The 17,213-nt window shown below is 34.4% G+C and overlaps 1 protein-coding gene across 2 annotated transcripts; it reads right to left on the minus strand.

The window, feature by feature from the left end:
• On the minus strand, positions 5,754-16,149 carry LOC109227055. 2 transcript variants are annotated; one of them, XM_019392054.1, is made up of 16 exons: positions 15,799-16,148; positions 14,522-14,702; positions 14,295-14,404; positions 14,101-14,151; positions 12,847-12,981; positions 12,598-12,621; positions 12,366-12,477; positions 11,646-11,771; positions 11,482-11,531; positions 9,634-9,789; positions 9,463-9,558; positions 9,257-9,372; positions 8,983-9,106; positions 7,631-7,744; positions 7,148-7,228; positions 5,754-6,370 (listed from the first exon to the last, which is right to left on the minus strand). In XM_019392054.1, the coding sequence occupies exons 1-16, from the start codon at positions 15,862-15,864 to the stop codon at positions 6,224-6,226; spliced, it is 1,689 nt and encodes a 562-aa protein (XP_019247599.1). In that variant the 5' UTR covers positions 15,865-16,148; the 3' UTR covers positions 5,754-6,223. The 2 variants fall into 2 exon arrangements, with proteins under 2 accessions (XP_019247599.1, XP_019247598.1); XM_019392053.1 differs by having other exon boundaries at positions 14,295-14,702; positions 15,799-16,149.

Here is a 17,213-nt window from a genome sequence, read left to right on the forward strand (position 1 = left end):
AATATGAAGAACGACTACCTATATATATATATATATATATATATATATATATATATATATATATATATATATATATATATATATATATATAAATAATTCAAGGCCTCTTATTAATATTTGGCTTTTGGGCACTAATTTCAGTGAGCGCCCTTACAAGATCCTTGTCATAAAAATGAATATCAATGAACTAATTGTGTATCCTTTCTCTGATCAACAAATGGTGTCCAATTTTTCTCTCATTCTTTCTTAGGATCCGAAAAAGCCGTACATATCATAAAAATGATTTTTCTTATGCCAAGTGAAACATCTACCTTATTGTATATTGACCTTGGCAAGTTGAATAAACAATTGATCATGCTAATCATCAATATTAAGACTCACTCAAAGATGAAGCCATAGTTTAGAGTCAACACTACAATCCCAAATGGAAAGCAAAATATAAAATGGAAATGAATTACTTCTCCTACTAATTTCTCTTGTTTGTCGTTATTGTACTAGGTGAGTAGATGGATAAAATGACAATCTTAATGTCTAGGGGTATATTAAAATAATCATCCATATATTTCTTTAGCAGATTTATCCTTTAAATTTATTAAAAGTGAGCTCACATAATCTCCGTTAAGTTAATGTTAACTCCATGAGTTAATTCTCACACTTGCTTGTCACATGGTTTTTTTTCCTAGCATGCATGTTGATTTTTAATTGATTTTTTTTTTCGGTTAGCTCTGTTCTGCAGTTCTAGGGAGAGCTCATCGGTCATCACGGCTAACAACTCCTTTATTTCTAATGTTCGGATCTATTCTTTTTAATTCATATGGAAATTAATTTTTTGGAAAAATTAATTACGGTTATAAATAGAATTTTATTTAAGGTGAATGTCTATATTTTAGAGAGATTTTAGGGATTTTACTTGGTGGCTAAGTCACCCTTTCCCTATATATAGAGGGATCCTATTACATTGTAATTGATCTCAAAGCAATAAGAATTCGCTCTCTCTACTTTTCTTTGCAATACTCTTCTTCTTCTTTTATTGTTTCATAACACGTTATTAGCACGAGACTCTAACCAATTGAGTAGAAGCTTTGGGATTGAGCATAATGATTGTCAATTGTTTCATGAACTTCCTTCATGATTGAATTTTGGATTTAAGGTAAGTATTTTACCGTATTTTTCTCTTTTATTCTATAATTTGATTTTAAATACAAGCAAAGACAATAAATTTTGATTATAACTTTAATGGAGTTAGTAAGAAATTATAACCACTCGAAGTGGTAAAATTTTTATGTCTTGCCATGATCAAATTCGTGTATGATTGTGAGCACAAGAAGTGAAAACCCGTCTCATTGAATTCGCTTCATTCTCATTCCTTAAGAGAATGTGATAGCAGTATATGATACGTCTGAAATAAGACAAAATTATTACCATGAATGTATCAATGGATGTAGACGTGGCAATAGACGAAATTATAATCGTCATCATTGTGGTAATGAGAACAATAAGTATTCTCAAAATAATCCTTCACTTTGTGAAAGTAATATTTGTCATTGTTTTGACATGAGATTATGGTCCATTCATGATGTGAATGTGACAACATGTGATTTATGAATGCATATTCATTTTTGAAGAATATGAAAGTGCTAGTGGTAGTGAATATACCACACTTGACTCTATAATGAGGTTTGAGGGGAAATAAGAAAATAATGTCATTATTATGGCAAGAATGGTCATTGGTCACATACCTATTGTATGCCAAAATATTTTGACGATGTGATTATTAAAGGGCAACAGTAATGCAAGGAACAAATCTTGTATAAAATTCTGACCATGACCATAATGGTATAACTTTTTCTTTAAAAGAGATATTCAGCATATGGATGTTGATGAATATGTGGTAGTACCAAATTAACTGAGAGCTTTGGAAGAGTATTACTATTTTGGAGGAATAAAATTGATTATCAATAAAACATTGTGTTGTAGTAAGTCTCAAAGAAACTTAATTGAGTTTCTAAAGTATTCTCGTAAGCGGTTGGTTATATTGAGACTATAAATAAAGGAAAGATTTATATCTTAATAAATAAATAAGTTTATTGATATAAAAACCCATATCATAATAAACTTGGAGTTTATTGATAAGTGCACACGTCATGGTGTAAATCTGAAATTTATCAATATGGATAATTTATTCAGTTGGCATAATTGGTTTAGTTGTGTTAATTTAAGTATGATGTGCAAAAATAAAAGAGAACTCACATGGGTAAATATTAAAGAACTAGAAAGTTCTTTATGAATTATCTTACATTGCTTGTTCTTATTAATTAATAGACCAACTAAAATTGGGATTGAATCCCATGAATTCTGGAATTCAAAGGTGAATATGGGCTTATGCACCTGCCATGTATACCACATAAGATGCATCTATGAGATGGTTACATGTGCGATTATTAATAACCCGCAAGCTGGCCGATGTTTACGAGGTAACTTGCTCAATAATTTAATTTCGAGCATAATTTCCAGATTTTCTATTCAAGACAGTTCGTCTTGATAAGTTGGTTTACAACACAATTGTTTTAGCAAAATGATTTATTGAGTGCCTCCACTTAATAGCTAAACTATTTCTTATGAGAACAAAGTTATATATATCAGTTTAATATACGTTATATATGAAAGTATATTAATTTCTCCCCTCACAAGTGGTTCAGGGTCAGGAACCAAATAATTCCGTCTTATTATTACTGATGTGCGGTGTATATTTTGATTAACACCATAACGCACAAAGATGGGTTCTCAAAGTTGAGGAAACAAGTTATTTTTCTAACATGAGGGGGAGACATGATAAACAGTTGAGAAAAAGTTACGTGGAATGAATTATCATTTGTACATCTAGATCCTCGAATAAGATAATATGAACTTGAAGTTCATAAAAAGATAATTCATCTGCAGTATGTTGCAAAGCATGCCAGATGCATTTGCTGACCCAAAGAAAGTAACTATATTCTCACTCCAAATGCTTCTATTAGAATAAGTCCTAGAGGGACAAAGCCTATGGTACATTTAAAGCGTATAGACAATCGATTTCAAATAAAACTTCTTGATAAAGAAGATGAGCAAATGATCATAATAAGGAGGCAAGTGATCTAGAAGATCACATGGCATAACACTTCATAAAGTCTCAAGAGATATTGAGGTACCTGAAAATATGAATGAAGAGATCTCTATGTCATGTCTTTATGAAAAAATGTTGAAACTGATATAAATGTTCGTCGATGACATCTATGATAGCGCTAAGTATAGATGAGGATCTTAAGTCTGTCGAATACAGACACAAAAATATTGGCCAAATGGAAGAGACACAATTCAAATAGAATTGGTTTCATATAAAAGACTCTATGTTGTTCAAACACTTGAAAGTATAAAGCCAATGGTATGTGCAATCAGTTTTTGATATCTTATATGTCTAGCATGACATGAAAACTTGATATGCATCTAAAGTCTATTATATGGCTAATATGACTTAACTTATATGACAATTCGTGAAGGATTTAAGTTGCTTGAAGCATTTACAATTCTTGATCTTGAAGTACTACTTCCTCAGGGCCATTTGTGCACAAATGTATTTTGCTATAACTATAAGCGTGATAATATGATAGCAAGAGTTTTCACCCCTATGTGAAGATATTGAAATGACGATTCCAACAAGATCATATGAAGAATATACATCTATCAGGGATGATGATTTCAAGGTAAAACAAATTCGTTCAAGTTAATATGGTTGATTTGTTTATCAGATCTCTACCAACGATCTTTTGAAGATGGTGCACAATATTAGAATGCAAAGGCTCAAGGATGTGAGTTGATGCTCTCACCAGGGGGAGTTAATACGCGTTGTACTCTTTTTTCCTTACAAGGTTTTGTCCCACTGGGTTTTCCTTGCAAGGTTTTTAACGAGGCAACCAAAAAGCGTATTGTTAGATATGTGTACTCTTTTTCCTTCTCTAGAATTTTTTTTCCCACTAGGTTTTACTTTAGTTAAGATTTTAACGAGGCACATTATCTGTTGAATAGACATTCAAGGGGGAGTGTTATAAATAGAATTCTATTCAAGGTGAATGTCTATATTTTAGAGAGATTTTACGGATTTTACTTGCTGGCTAAGTCACCATTTCCCTATATATAAAGGGATCCTATTACATTGTAATTGATCTCAAAGCAATAAGAATTCGCTCTCTCTACTTTTCTTTGCAATACTCTTCTTCTTCTTTTATTGTTTCATAACAATTACATAATTTTTGTGTTAGACATAAAAATCCTTTTGGGTTGTTTTCAGATATTAATATATTTTGGTTAAATTATATTGTTCTCACACACTATTGTTTTCCTACTTAATTTTAAAATTCTTTTCTATAAGCTACATTTGCATTTTAATATCTTAATATCATGGCCAGGGGCTGAACTAGAGTGTTTGGAGCGGGTCCGGCCGAACCCTGTAACTTTGATTCGAATCTTGTATTTGTCTTGAAAATCCATTGATTATGTACAAATTATTAATTTAGAACCCAGTAAATTAAAACGATTAGAATCCCGAACTCATAAGCTTGAAATCCCGGCTCCGCCTCTAATCATGGCAAAAAAAAGGGAGGTCTACATGCAAATAAAAAACCAAGGCTTTCCATATTCATGTTATGACACGTTATTAGCGTGACAAGCTTTCGGGCAGTTCGAATACATTTAAAAATTTTGATTTGAATTTTTGATTTTCGGATTGAAGAAATGACAATCCAAATAAGTTTGGATTTGATTGGATTTTTTAATTTCCATTTCGGATTAATCGGTTTGGATATTTTGGATTTTTGATTTTGAGCTTATAAGTTAAGATGTTCCTTCTTTTTACAAAACCAAATAAAATATTCGTTTTAAATTGTCTGAAAAGTTTCTCATTCTCACGGCAATCATCCAAATGAAGTATTCAAATAATGAAATTATTATAAATAAAAAATACAATAGAGACATGATTAATACGACCGATAAGAAGTAGAAATAGTAAAATCATGTTCAAATAGAAAGTATTCTCACAATAATTTAGTAATTAATATTGGATATATGAGATAATATCTAATGGGCAGGGTATTGAACTTTTACTATTGACATATGGATAATGGACTAAATACAAAGTATAAAAATTTCGAATTTTCGAATATCCAAAAATTTGAAGTACCAAATCAATAACCAATCCGAAATCCAAAATTTTTTAAAATTAAATCCAAAATCCAATCCGTAATCCGAAAATCCAAACCAAAAATTCAAAAAATTCGGATTTCGGTTTGAATTTCGGGTTTGCCCAAATTATGCCCACCCCTACTCTTCAGTATATCATGTTTTGTCCCATAGGGTTAAATTCCTCCGGAGAACACAGAACTTCAACATTATAGTATACTCAACTACATCTTTGGTTACTTTTTTCTTACTCATAAGATTTATTATTCTATTTTTTCTCTAATGATGTCATCTTGCATGAGACATAACAGTGTGCTAGACGGATATCGGTCATGCGCATTTTAAACCCACAAACTAAATCCTAAATCCGCCTCTAGCAACAGTTGCACCAGATTTGGATATGGGCCAATTTTAGCCCAAGTTATCCACTGGTCTCTCACATTGCTCGCTGTTCATGCAGCGAACAGTGCATTAGACAGACCCTCCCAGAAAAAGGGTAATATCAGGATACATAAAGCTGCAAGATTAGGTGAAAATAGTTCTCAGCGTAATATCGTAGATTAAAGACGGATAGTGCATGCTCTTAAATACAGCTTATTGTATCAGCACTTCACAAACAGTAAATAATAATTCACGGGATAATCATATGCCAATATATTAATATTCGCGGCGTTCCCATGCAAGACATTCAACTATTTATATCCACATGGGACTGAACTAATGCCAGTGAAGAATACGTACAAATACACCTTCTTTCTGCCTTCAGGGGATGATGCAGCATACCTTAATCTCGGTTCTCACGGTTCAGGTCTTGAATCCCAAAGCAAAATCTTGTTCTATTAATAGAAAAAGGGTATTTACTTACATCTACTAAAAGAAAACTAAAAGAACTTCCAAAATCTTGCTCTGCATAATGCTGTTGCAACTTGTGAACTAGTAAGAATTCTCATATGCTTCCCCATTCAATATATGTTGGAGCAGTAGAAGAAAATGAACATACCACCCTTGGTTCTTATACAGGGATCGGAGTTTTCTCAAGGCTTTCTTTCCCAGTGATGCCATCTTTCAAAGTCTTGAAGTATTCATTGTAATCTTTCTCTGGAGGAGGGTTCTCTGGATCCACCGTGAAAGGCTCACTAAATGGAATGACACTTTTAACCTACCAGAGGAAACAAGCGAGATTTTAGCAACTTAGTACAGATAAAGATAATTCATTTCTGTTCAACGCTTGTCCTTCTTTTTCTCCCATGAGCAAACTGGAAAATAGATAGATCAGATCCTGCAATTCTCAATTAACTTAGATCACTAAACAGTTGGTCGGAAAGCCTAAAACAATTCTAAGGATTTCAAACCCATTGCAGGAAACTGTATTTTCATGTTTAACTTTCATGGAAGATATATAAGTGTGCATGTATCAATTGAACCCGCAGCCAGTGTATAAGTTTTGTCATGACAGTGTCAAGACTAACGAAGGAAGAAGATAGAATGTACTTGCGAGAATCTACTGAAATTCTAATAGCAGTTCTTTTCCTCTAAATTTAATTGGAGCTACATAGTATACATGAAATGTACACACTTCAGCAAATTGCTGCTATTTGTCACCGCTTCCAGAACCATCAAAAAAATTTCTGCCACCGGTCCATATGAATTTAGATACATGAATTTGCCTGAATATCCTAAAATTCTGCTTAAAATGATGGTCATCCAGACAACGAGACCTTAAAGATGGATTATATGGAGTACATTTTCCACCTAGCCAATGATTTGACATTGGAAGAAAGACAAGTATAAGATGCCATAAATGTGGTTTAGAGGTACTGGCAATCAAGAGAAGCTAGCTATACGTTATGTTTGTTAGGCAAATATAACTCTGCAGATAATAAGCAAAACATAAGGAATAAGCAATTATATGTCGTGTTGAAAGGACAAGCACCACCTCAAATGTCTTGTCACATGCATAGGGGCTTTTCAGTGCTGCCACACATATCCGAGCAACTTCTTCGCGGGATATCTTCCCCTGTACATATCAGATATGAATGTTCTCATGAGAAGTTAGAGAACTTACCAACAGGGGCGGATCCAGAAATTACACTAAGGGGGCTCTGGAAAAAACAACAAAAGAGGTACTAATGGGGTCTGAACACAAGATTTGCTCAAGACACATTCCATGGGTCAAGGGATTCAATAACATGTATATATACCAATATTTTTACTTTTAAAAATATAATTGCCAAAGTAAGCAGTGAGTTTTCAGTGAAGATGATTCAATTAAACATCTTATGAATAGGGCAACTCCACCACTGCTCACCAACATTATACAAATTGATCTTCAACTGGACTTTGTGGATAACATAAAAAGAATTACACAGGCTCCACAAGGCTATAAATCAGAAAACAACTTTAATTTCTGAGCAAATACCGTGATATTGTCTCCTTGATCGAAAATGAGATCAGCTCCTGCAGGCTCCTCAGTTAAGGCACAAGGCCGGACTATTGTATATGGTATGCCAGATTCTCGAATCTCATCTTCCCCCTGGCAAGAACCTTTATCTGTGTGAGAATAGGATCACAAATAGCAGAACACTTAAGACCAGTGGCGTAGCCACCCTATGCCAAGGGTGGTCAAGCACACACCCTTCGCCAAAAAATTATACTGCGTATATAAGTTAAATATTACTTTATATGGTTATATATTATATTTTGAGCACCCTTAACACAGTTGGGTGAAGCAGCCCAGCAGTTTAGGGTGTTCAATGTAACGTGTTGTTCAGGGGTTCAAAGTTATGCCCATTTTATTTGCAAAACTAAACGGATACCACCGAGTGGTCTATTTGATTCTTTTCAATCTAAAAATATTTCCTAATAAAATAACTCTTATAACTTAAAACTTGAGTAGAAATAAACTAATGTTAAAAGTAATCTTTTAGCTAAAAGTTATTTCTTAAATAAATTTTACGATTTAAAAATCAAGCTCTACAAAAATTTCTTCAACAAAAGCTCCCTACAAACTACAAGTCCTCTCGACTCTCTCTTTCCTTTAGTTTTATGCTACTTTTAATAGTAAAATTTCTAATGTTGTCTTTTTCTGATTTTAATTTTGATTTCTAAAGTTCTAGTTCTATTAAAAGTTTTTTTTATTGTTTAGCTAAATATTGCGTAGTTTGATCTACAAATTTTGGTACACCATTTATCAACAAAAAGTTTATTGACTTGTTTAAAGTTTGAACACCCTGCATAGATAGAATACTTATTGTAAAACAAGATGGAATCGCTGTTATAAAATGGGCAGGGTAGATGTATAGATAGAAATGCATACCAAGGAGAAGGCTCTATCTCCTACTTAATTACCACTATTAACTTCTTTGTATATGTTTAAAATTCTTAGGACAACTTTCAACAGGGGTAGCACTTGACAATACCAGCAGCTGTAAATGCAACTTTGGTTAACTGGGAAATGATGCAAGCTAACCATCTGTGTTCAATCGCTGACAAAATCTCTATTATTGAGTCCTAGACACTGGATCGGGAATATCATCCATCTCAACCACCATTTAATATTCTTAAATAATAAATTCATTTTATCTAAAAGATCATATTCCCATTTTACTACGCACAAGTGCAGGCTCAGAATTTGGGAATATATCACATTTATCCTGACCATTAAGCATTTTTATTTTTGGGTGGATCAGTAACCTAACCATTAGGCAGCAGCAGAATTATCAACGCATTTATGCTCGTTGTAAAAGTAGTAGGAATACTTGAGATACAAACCTTTAACTTGAATGTCAGGATGAAGCCCAATTCCTTGTTCAATCGCACAGCTGGAGGCTGTTTGCTTAAATCAATTCCTGGTCTTTCCGGTCTAGTTACACCAGCAGAACTGACATGTATAAACCTGCAGAACAAAAGAGTTAGTACAAAACTGAAAAATCAGGGAAGAAAAATGCACAGATTCAAGTTTAAATACAAGCCAAAAAATCAAGGAAGAGAACTCCACTGATGCAAGTTTAAACTAACTATATAAAAGTGGAATCTAGATACCAACCTGGGAGTTATGGGATCTTTAAGATAAGCCCGAATGCATGATACAGGAAGTTCAAAAGGACCTTCCTTGAAAGTTGGATTCAGTTTACCATCAGATTCGAATTTGCTGAACATAAGCTGCAATTTTTTAACATGAAAAATGAAAATGCAGAAAGCTGGAATAGAGTGCGCAAAGATGAAAAAAGGTAAGTTGCTGATATAACATACCTGTAATGACATGATTTGACTGGGGTCAAAAGGCGGTGCATCTAGTACAGTTCGTGCTCGGAATATAGGCCTCAAAGAAGAAAAAGGCAAACGGACCTGGAAATGATGCACTTATGATAAAATTTAGACATTCGGAAAGTCGACTAATTGCTGAAATTCACAATAACTAACCGATTGCCAACCCTCAATGGTGTCAAAGCTCGATGTATAACCCACAGCATCCCAATCACGGCTAATGCGAACAATAAGCTTATAACGACGGCCATCACCTTTAAGGCGCAACTCTAAACCATCATAAGCAGAAAGATTTTCAGGTTCAGAAAAGTTCTGCACACACAGAAAGTTAGTCAAAACCCTGATCAGAAAGTAACTATCTTTCCCTGATTATTGTGATCTAGGCAAAAGGTTCAGTTAGCTCTAGGTTAAGCTTGCTATTCGAGCTTCGCTCATGAAAATTACATCTCACATGCAACTGCAGTTTGGTGTTAAATTACCAGCCATAAAAGCATAACGAAAAGTCGAAAACCCTTACTGGTTAAGTCACTTTATAGGAAGTAATATTCAGCTTGTTACTATGCACAATTGGGGCCTCAACGGGAAAGATGTAAGGAAGGTATAGCCATCTTCCATGTTTGATAAAGAAGTAAATGATAGGGGGAGGGTGGATACCCCTCCATGTTGGATATTTCTAGCTTTGCTATTATGGATAGTTAGGAGCGATCATATATCATTTCCCTACACTGAAAACCAAAACTCGTTGATAGGTACTCCATCTAAGGAGGTAAGTCAATGAACATCTCTACTTCACCCTTCCCCTTTCCATTAGGTAATCAAATAAAGCGTAAGTCTCCACATACTAGCTTCATTAATGAATTTAACCTTGAAATATAACAGGAATGTTGTCTCAAAGTGAAAATCAGAAATCATTGAAAGGAAAAACACTTCCAGTTAGTTAGGAACAATACAATCCACAAGAAACCGCTCTTTGGGCTGTTGACATAAGGCTACTGGAACATGGCTAGGGTGAGCTTCATAAGAAACAGATAAATAGAAGTAGAAACAAGAAGTTAAAGCTGGAAGGTATAGCTCAAATCTCAATGTCCATGTGACTAAAACCCTTATAAGGTCCCTTCATAATGCTATTGACTATCGTACATTTCTAACACATCTAGCGCCATCAACTCAAGGGAACTGCTAAAATTTTCTGAAGCTGTAGGATACATGGTATGTATCAAGAATTTTAAATCTGCCTAGAATATTGGGGTCAGAGTCACTAGTTCAACAGTGAAAACTTTACATAAAGGATAATTAGTGCTTCAGTTGACTGTTTTGGCTCTGCTAACATTGCCTCTTCATCCTACTGTAATTCACAAATTATGTTACTCACAAGGCCTTCAGGAAGTTAGAAGCTATTCTATTGCTTTTCGCCAGCAACATTCGCTAGAAATTGTCAATGTTCAAGGTTTCAACCATACAAGTTAACAGAAGGGATGAATGCAAATATCACCTAAACAAGAGAGACAACAATGTAATTATAAGAGGAAGTATCAATCTTGGCATAAGAGAAAAAGTGATTCAGCTTTTGAGTATATTCATGAAGAGCATTATTATGCTCTGCGCTGAATATGATAGCTGAAATATTATTCTTCAAATTGCTGAAATACCAGGAAAGCGACAGGAAAAAAAAGATATTAAAGACTACAAGGTATTGCAAAGGATCTTAGAATCTTTAATTTTTCAGGTTACTTTTAGGTAATTGCTTATGAGCTCGAATCCAGTAAGATTGCAAGACTCAAAGAGGAATTAAAAACAAAAAGACGGACAATAATGTTCTGGGGTTAACAATAAAAATTCCATCCAACTGATAAGTGAATAGTTAAGCCTCACGCATAGAAATCAAAGTTAAGCCTCAGGCATGTCAAATAACATGATTCAATCGTCAAAAGCTTCAAAACCAAACATGAAGTAGAAAGCGAGTAAAACAAAGCAGAAAATTAGGGTAACAAAAAATATATTTACCTTTGTCCTGATACTGGCAAAACCTCCATTGTTAGCAGTGGTAACAACTCCTGAACAAACAGCAAACATGTCAAATTGATAATTTAATAATTAGAGATCACCACGACCCCATAGAAATCTAACAAAATATCACCCAGAATATTTTATCTATCAGGAAAGATAACCTTTGAAGAGCCCTGTTGGTCCACCATTTTCCCCACCAGTTAGATCTATCTGGAATGTACTTTGACTCACTCCACCCATCACAACATCATCCAAAGCACCCCAAGGAAGTTCTTTAAATGAATTACCTGCATGGAATTACTGAACAAAGTCAATCTATTGGGTGAAACTAAACAACATTATAATGGGGTAAACTGTGAAAATAAAGCAGCTCAAAGACGAGAAAGGAAGAGCAACTATGCTGGGAGTTTATTCCATACCAATGAAAACTTTGACACTGATCAATCACATAAGAGCAAGCAGATCATATATAATCCCTCCCATCATTCCCCCCACCCCCACCCCCGAAAAAAAACACCCAACCCCACCTCACGCTGACTACCCCCACAAAAGAAAAAAAAACGCAAGAAGATCGTATGAACTGATACTAGAGCTTCCCAAAATGCAGATGTTATTTCTTATGAAATTTAATGTAAATAATTTCCAAGTATAATTTTTCCAGCTCAAGTATCTGCCTCCAAGATACTCTTGAATACACAGATCAGGGAACATAAATCTTTCCTTTAAACAGAGCTCAGCTGTTTCGCTCCATGATGGTATAATAAGAAAATTGAAAAACTTTCATTCTGTTGATTTTTGCAATTTGTTCTAATGTTGACAACTGATTTTTAGAGCCAATGATAATATTTCAACAATGGATTCTTCAGTCTGCAACAGCATACCTTCATATCCAAATACTAGTTTTCCTGTGCGAAGGCCAACATTTTCTTTGACGACATTTATTAAATTCTTCATTCCAATGTACTCCACCATTTCGGGTGAGTCACCCTTAATCTGTTCTGCCAAGTAAACAAGGATGCTTAGTGAACTGGTGCCCTAACACCCAAGTTAGCTTATAAAATTGGAATGGTAACAGTACAATATGACTCCAAGGATAGGCAATCAGTTGGCCACCTCGGGTTCAAAGAACTTGATTCCCTGCAAATCGCATCAAGAGTACAGCATAAGCAAGAAGCAATATTAAAAGTTATGAAACCAATGAACACATACCATGACAAAAAAGAAAAAGAAGTGATTGTAATATTGGGTAAAGAAGGACCAAGAGTAGAATTTACAGTCTAGCAACAGACTGATGTAAATTCGTTTGAATACAAAAACAAAGAAATACACTAAGGGGTTTGTCAAAAGTTACAGCTTATTTACCTGACTGTATTTTGCCCTGTCAGGGGTATCCCCTTCCTTTGGGCCAACAATTACAGAAACAGCATTAATTACGCTCGTTACTCCTCTGAAGTACTCGGGAAGCAGAGTGCTTGATTTGGTAACATCTCCAACAACCTAAAATTCAGTAAAGAAATGCACAATTTCACTTTGTTGAATATGTGGGTGTACTGCAATAAAAAACTGTGTGTTCGTCCAGATATGGCTTTTCATGTTGAAGTAATATTAATGAAAAAAAAACAGAAGGTAGTGAATGACAAGGACAGAGAATACTCATTTTGGAAGGCGCAGTTGCATTTTCGAAGAGATAATACAGGAAAGGTCAATTCTAAAAGGTAACAAGATATCCCAGCTGACATAGAGCTTTATGTTTGTTAGAGAGTGCAATGTTGACAGGGGAATAAAGAGTACAACAATATGAACACTAGTTAGCAACTCTCATTCTAGCAGAAGCATATCTCTCAGGAGCGGTAAAATGTTCTCTTTGCTTTTCTTTATTAACCATCAGTTGCAATTGAGACAACATATCATTCTTTCTCCATTTCCAATGAAAATATCCAGGAATGCACTCAGCAACTCAACAAGTATACTTGTATGCTCTTTAGTATAAGATATTAATATTCACAAACAACTCTTGAGCTATTGATTACAAGAGACTCTTTCATCAGAAAAAAACAGTTCAAAATTATAACTTTCTACTCAACCCACTGCCAGAGTTCTATCCATTCGTTTGTAGTTTGATGAGGTTTCAATCATTAGGCAGTATGAATATAATCTTCCATTATTTGCCTATCATACAGCTGAAACCTTTATCCATTGTGACAGAATAACTACATGAGTGGCCATTATCTGTGTGGAATTATTTTTCTAGTTGGATTCCTTAGTTAACCTATCCCAGCAAGTTTCATAACTCTAGTGGCTAGTCAATTTGAAAAGAGGCAATTCAGGGCCTTTGATGTTAAGAAATATTATCAATCAGTTATCACTATTCATCAGTAAGTTTCTCAAAAGATCAACTAATGGAATTAGATAAGAGACCCTCATAGCAAGAGCAAAAGAAAATAACCACCTTAGTATTTGTAACATTTGTCTTTTCCATTCTTCTCTAATCTATTCATTATTTGTGAATCAGAGAAGAAGAATCAATTTCTTACTCTCAAGCCATAATGGGCATAACTAAAACGATGCTTGATATCAGAGTAGAAAAAGTGAGAATAAGATGAAAAGAATACTTACCAGGTCAACATCTTCACCAAGCATTCTTCTTGCCTTCTCTTCATTTCTGACCTACAAGTATTTAGGAATGTCAAGAAGAAGAGTGTCAGTTCAAATAGAGAGTGAACATGTTTTTCTATTTAGTAAGCAGAAAGAGAGTTAAATCAAATCATATAAAGGAAATATAAAGGTAGAAAAAATTAGAAGAAACGTACGAGTACTCGGACAGGCAATCTTTTGTTGCGTAACACGTCGACCACTCTTCTCCCGACTCCACCTGTGGCTCCAGTTACCAGCGTAATTCCGGAAGAATCCATTGAGTTGACTGGTGTACTAGGTGATGGACCAGTTAGCTTCTCAATCAGAGATTCAAAGAACTTTGCAGGGGAAGGAGGGCCATTAAAAAAATACAATGTCTCTATAAATCTGCCAAGATCCCAACCTTGTTTTCCAGCTTCTGCCAAGATGGGCCCCTTCAATGTCTTGAATCTAAGATTCTGCGAGGTCCGCCTATAAAGAAAATTTTGATATTTCTTGTTAGGTCTAGAAAATGGCCAACAAAGTTGAGAAGGGGCGGCACGTAAGGATTTCTGGGACGATCTTACACCAACAGATGAAACACCCTGCAATTCATTACCACATACGAAAGTAGAACTGTTAAAATTTAGGAACTGCCAAGAATGGAGGAAAGGATACACAAAAAAGAGATGAAGCAATGCAAGCAGTTGACAGATGAATCTGAAGTCCAATTAGCATTTCAAATAAATTGCACGTCTAAACCTTTTCTCAACACTTAAATGAATCCATATTATACTCTACATTGTGGAACTATGATTTCATCAAATGCATCACAAAACAGGAGATAACTCACCAAAATGGTGTCTGCATAAGAATTTGATAAACAAATTTCTCTAATGGAGTCTCTTTCTCATGGTAGAAACTACTGACGAGTTAATAAATTCATGTAACAAACCAAGTACCTCGCATTCTCGATGTCAAATTGAAGCCAAAGAGAAACACAGCACCCCAGTGAAAACCCCTCAGACAAAATCTTAGTTTTCATTCACCTCTAATACTTTCTGCCCTATAAAACCCCAATTATACATCTGTTTCATGTAGAAGACAACTACATTATGGGTTTAACATTAGCTTCTTAACAAAATTAGTTATAAAGATTGATTTTTGGACACTTTGCACAGTTGTAGGAAATGTATAATGAATCATCAATGATTCTAAGCATGGGCGAAGCCACACTTTGCTTAGAGTGGTCAATTGACCACCCTTTGTCGGAAAATTACATTGCGTATATAGGTAAAATATTAGGTTTTAGAGGTACATAACATATATTGAACACCCTTCTTCGGAATTTTTTTACTTATTTCAAGTTTGAACACCCTTGAAGAAATTTCTGGCTTCGCCACCGGTTCTAAGCCACATATTATATATGCCGACATACAAGCGTATAGATAATTAACAGAACTCATCAAATATGTCCCTAAGCATTTCTATCACTTTTATACCAGCTTAAGACAAATTCTTGCACACAAGTATCACTGTATCCAGAAAGAATCAAATTTCAATCAACTGCATCAAAAAATTTATGAGCTTCAATTCAAAATAAAAAGGAAAATAATTTTGTTTTGCCTCCCTCTACACACTAAAGATTCCCATAACACAGAAAAAGGACACAAATAAAGGGGCATATTGAAAAAAATGTACCTGAAAATTCAGAATAGCTGAAGAAGAAGATGATGGCTTTGTCACAGCGAAATAACAAGAGTCCATCTTCCCACAATTGAGTGAGAATAAGGTAACAATGCTAAATTAATCTTGCTTCTTACGAGTGCAAATAAAAAACTGAAAATACTATGTGGTTGATAAAGTGGCACATGTGAAGTTTTACAGTTAATTTACACCACATATTTGGAGGGAACCTTTGAGGCTTTGAATTAAAAAAGTCTTTTCTAGAATTTTTTTAGGACAACGGTTTATTTTTCACGTATAATTTTGAAATTCACTAGCAGAATTTTGAAGTATGCTACCAGAACAGTTGCCAAATTTTTTAATTCTGGTAATGTGCTTCAAAATTTGGACAGCATTAAAATTCGACATGCTTTAAAACAATGTGCTTTTATCTTTTAAAATTCTGGTTGATTGTGGCACTAAACATGAAATTTCCGGGTCGAGCCCTTTATTGGACAGATTGGCCCATAACTGATTAGATGCAACTCAGCAAACAGTCGCGAAGTACAACAATCGTCACTTTCAAGCCCGCTATCTAAAATATATCCATAATTTACAACATATTTAAAGATTAGCCAATTAATTTAGAGCTGCTAAGAGTCCTGAATTTCTGCTAAAAATCAAGACATAGTGTCCCGAATTTTGAGCTGCTAATTTGAAATTCAGGACTAAGAGTCCTGCATTTCTGAACCACTAATTTAAAATTCAGGAAATATGATTCGAATTTTTGGACATTTTTTTCGAACTTTATGACACGATATCCTTAAGTTTGAACTTTGAAGTTTAAAATCTTGGACGTTGCGTCCTGAAGTTTGAGCGAAATTGGCTAATCTTTAAATACATTGTAAATTGTGGATATATTTTAAACAACATACTTAAAAGTGGCTTCATTTCATGCAAACAGTAGAACTTGGACTAGCCCGTGAAACTCTTCTTATTAACAAGCCCAAATGAAAATTTTCTCATTTTCTCTTTTATATCCTAATTTAAAAGCCCAAAGTCCAATCGAAATGCCAGCGGCCGCAAGTTGGGCTGCCATATTTGGTCTCTTTTTCACCCAGTTGGAGAGACTTGGAGTTGTAAGAGAAGAGAGATGGGAAATGGGACAATTTCCCCCAAAAGAAAAATTAAAGAAAAAAATCTTGTTCTACAAATCAAGTATATGACTGGCTTATTAATTCTCTATAGCAAATCGCATGTTTTAAAATGTTGAAGAACACCTCACTCTCATGGAATTTGTGGAACTATTACTATATATATACTATATTAATTAGAAGTTGTAGATTTCGTCAAGAAAGGAACAAGCCTTGGTATTAGATATATATTATTTCATTGAAATAATAGCACTATCATCTAAATCTAAGACGGAGATTCCTCATGATGAGGCAATC

The sequence above is a fragment of the Nicotiana attenuata genome, chromosome 6, assembly GCF_001879085.1.
Source record: "Nicotiana attenuata strain UT chromosome 6, NIATTr2, whole genome shotgun sequence".
In the NCBI taxonomy this organism is placed as follows: Eukaryota; Viridiplantae; Streptophyta; class Magnoliopsida; order Solanales; family Solanaceae; genus Nicotiana; species Nicotiana attenuata.